This window comes from Monopterus albus, unplaced genomic scaffold (assembly GCF_001952655.1).
Source record: "Monopterus albus unplaced genomic scaffold, M_albus_1.0 scaffold423.1, whole genome shotgun sequence".
Classification (NCBI taxonomy): domain Eukaryota; kingdom Metazoa; phylum Chordata; class Actinopteri; order Synbranchiformes; family Synbranchidae; genus Monopterus; species Monopterus albus.
Window position 1 is genome coordinate 53,099 of NW_018128303.1, and position 1,030 is coordinate 54,128.

General features: G+C 42.3%; 1 protein-coding gene across 1 annotated transcript in view; it reads right to left on the reverse strand.

The window, feature by feature from the left end:
- Positions 1 to 530: 530 nt before the first annotated feature.
- The window catches only part of LOC109951998 (ceramide synthase 2-like), a 96,405-nt gene continuing 95,905 nt past the window's right edge, over positions 531 to 1,030 (reverse strand). Inside the window, exon 10 of the mRNA XM_020586819.1 lies at positions 531 to 1,011. Within this exon, the coding sequence (XP_020442475.1) occupies positions 805 to 1,011 (207 nt within the window). The 3' untranslated portion in view covers positions 531 to 804. The remainder of the gene's footprint in view (positions 1,012 to 1,030) is intronic.

Below are 1,030 nucleotides of genomic sequence, written 5' to 3' on the forward strand. Positions count from 1 at the left end.
CCAGAGGAGCTGGAGGAAGTGTCTGGTGAGAGGGAAGTCTGGGCGTCTTTGCTTAGACTGCTGCCCCCGCGACCCAGTTCCGGATAAGCGGAGAAAATGGATGGATGGATGGAAAAAACATTAACAATGTTCTATGTAATTAGTCTCATCATTAGTGTATAGCAGGTGTATGGTTGAGTGAAAAGTGAGTGTTGAGCAGTGTTGGATGAGAAAATAAAATAAGGTTCACAGGGCGAAAGGAGAGGAGCATTAAATATATATGGCCGGAGTGGAGATTTAAATAGCAGAGGACATCACTGGGCCCAGGTGCAGCCACTTGTTCTGAATTATTGTCCCCAAACCTTAAAGAAGGAGAGGGAGAGAGGAAAGACAACAAAACAAAGAAACAGGAGAAACAGGCCAGGAGATAGTCACAACATCTTTTTCTGTTTATGGTTGTGTTTTGCTGATTTGATATATATTTCATATTTCATTTTATGGATCATTCTTTCTCCCTATATGAAGCATGGGTCTTGTTAATATGTTTCACCAAAACCTATAGCATTAATTTCCATTTCTTAACTGAACTGGCAGCTAAATAATGTACAATAGCTGAAATGATGTCTTGTGGACACCATGGAAGGTACAACAAACACCTGTTCCCTGGAGGTGGTGCTGGAGAGGGTGTAAAAATAGATATTTGGTATGCACATTGACACCTATGGGTTAGCATTTGAAGGAATTTACGTTTTGCTTATTTTTCAGTCCATACGGCATTAAACATACTTAGCATTGTTCTATTTCCCCCATTTTCTGCTCTCCTGGTCATGCTGAACTTGAGTCGGTGCAGAGTCTGTGACTGGTGGTTGCTCTCTGGTGGAGACAAGCATCCAAAACAGCTGTTCTTGTCCTCTCTCTCTCTTTAGCTGCCAATTCACTGCCATGCTTGTGCTGTTCTGCTCCTTCATCTTCTGGCAGGCTGCTCTCTTCCTCCCGTTCCTCTTCATTGTCACTTCTCTCATCCTTGGTTAGCTAGAATATAAGAAAAAGA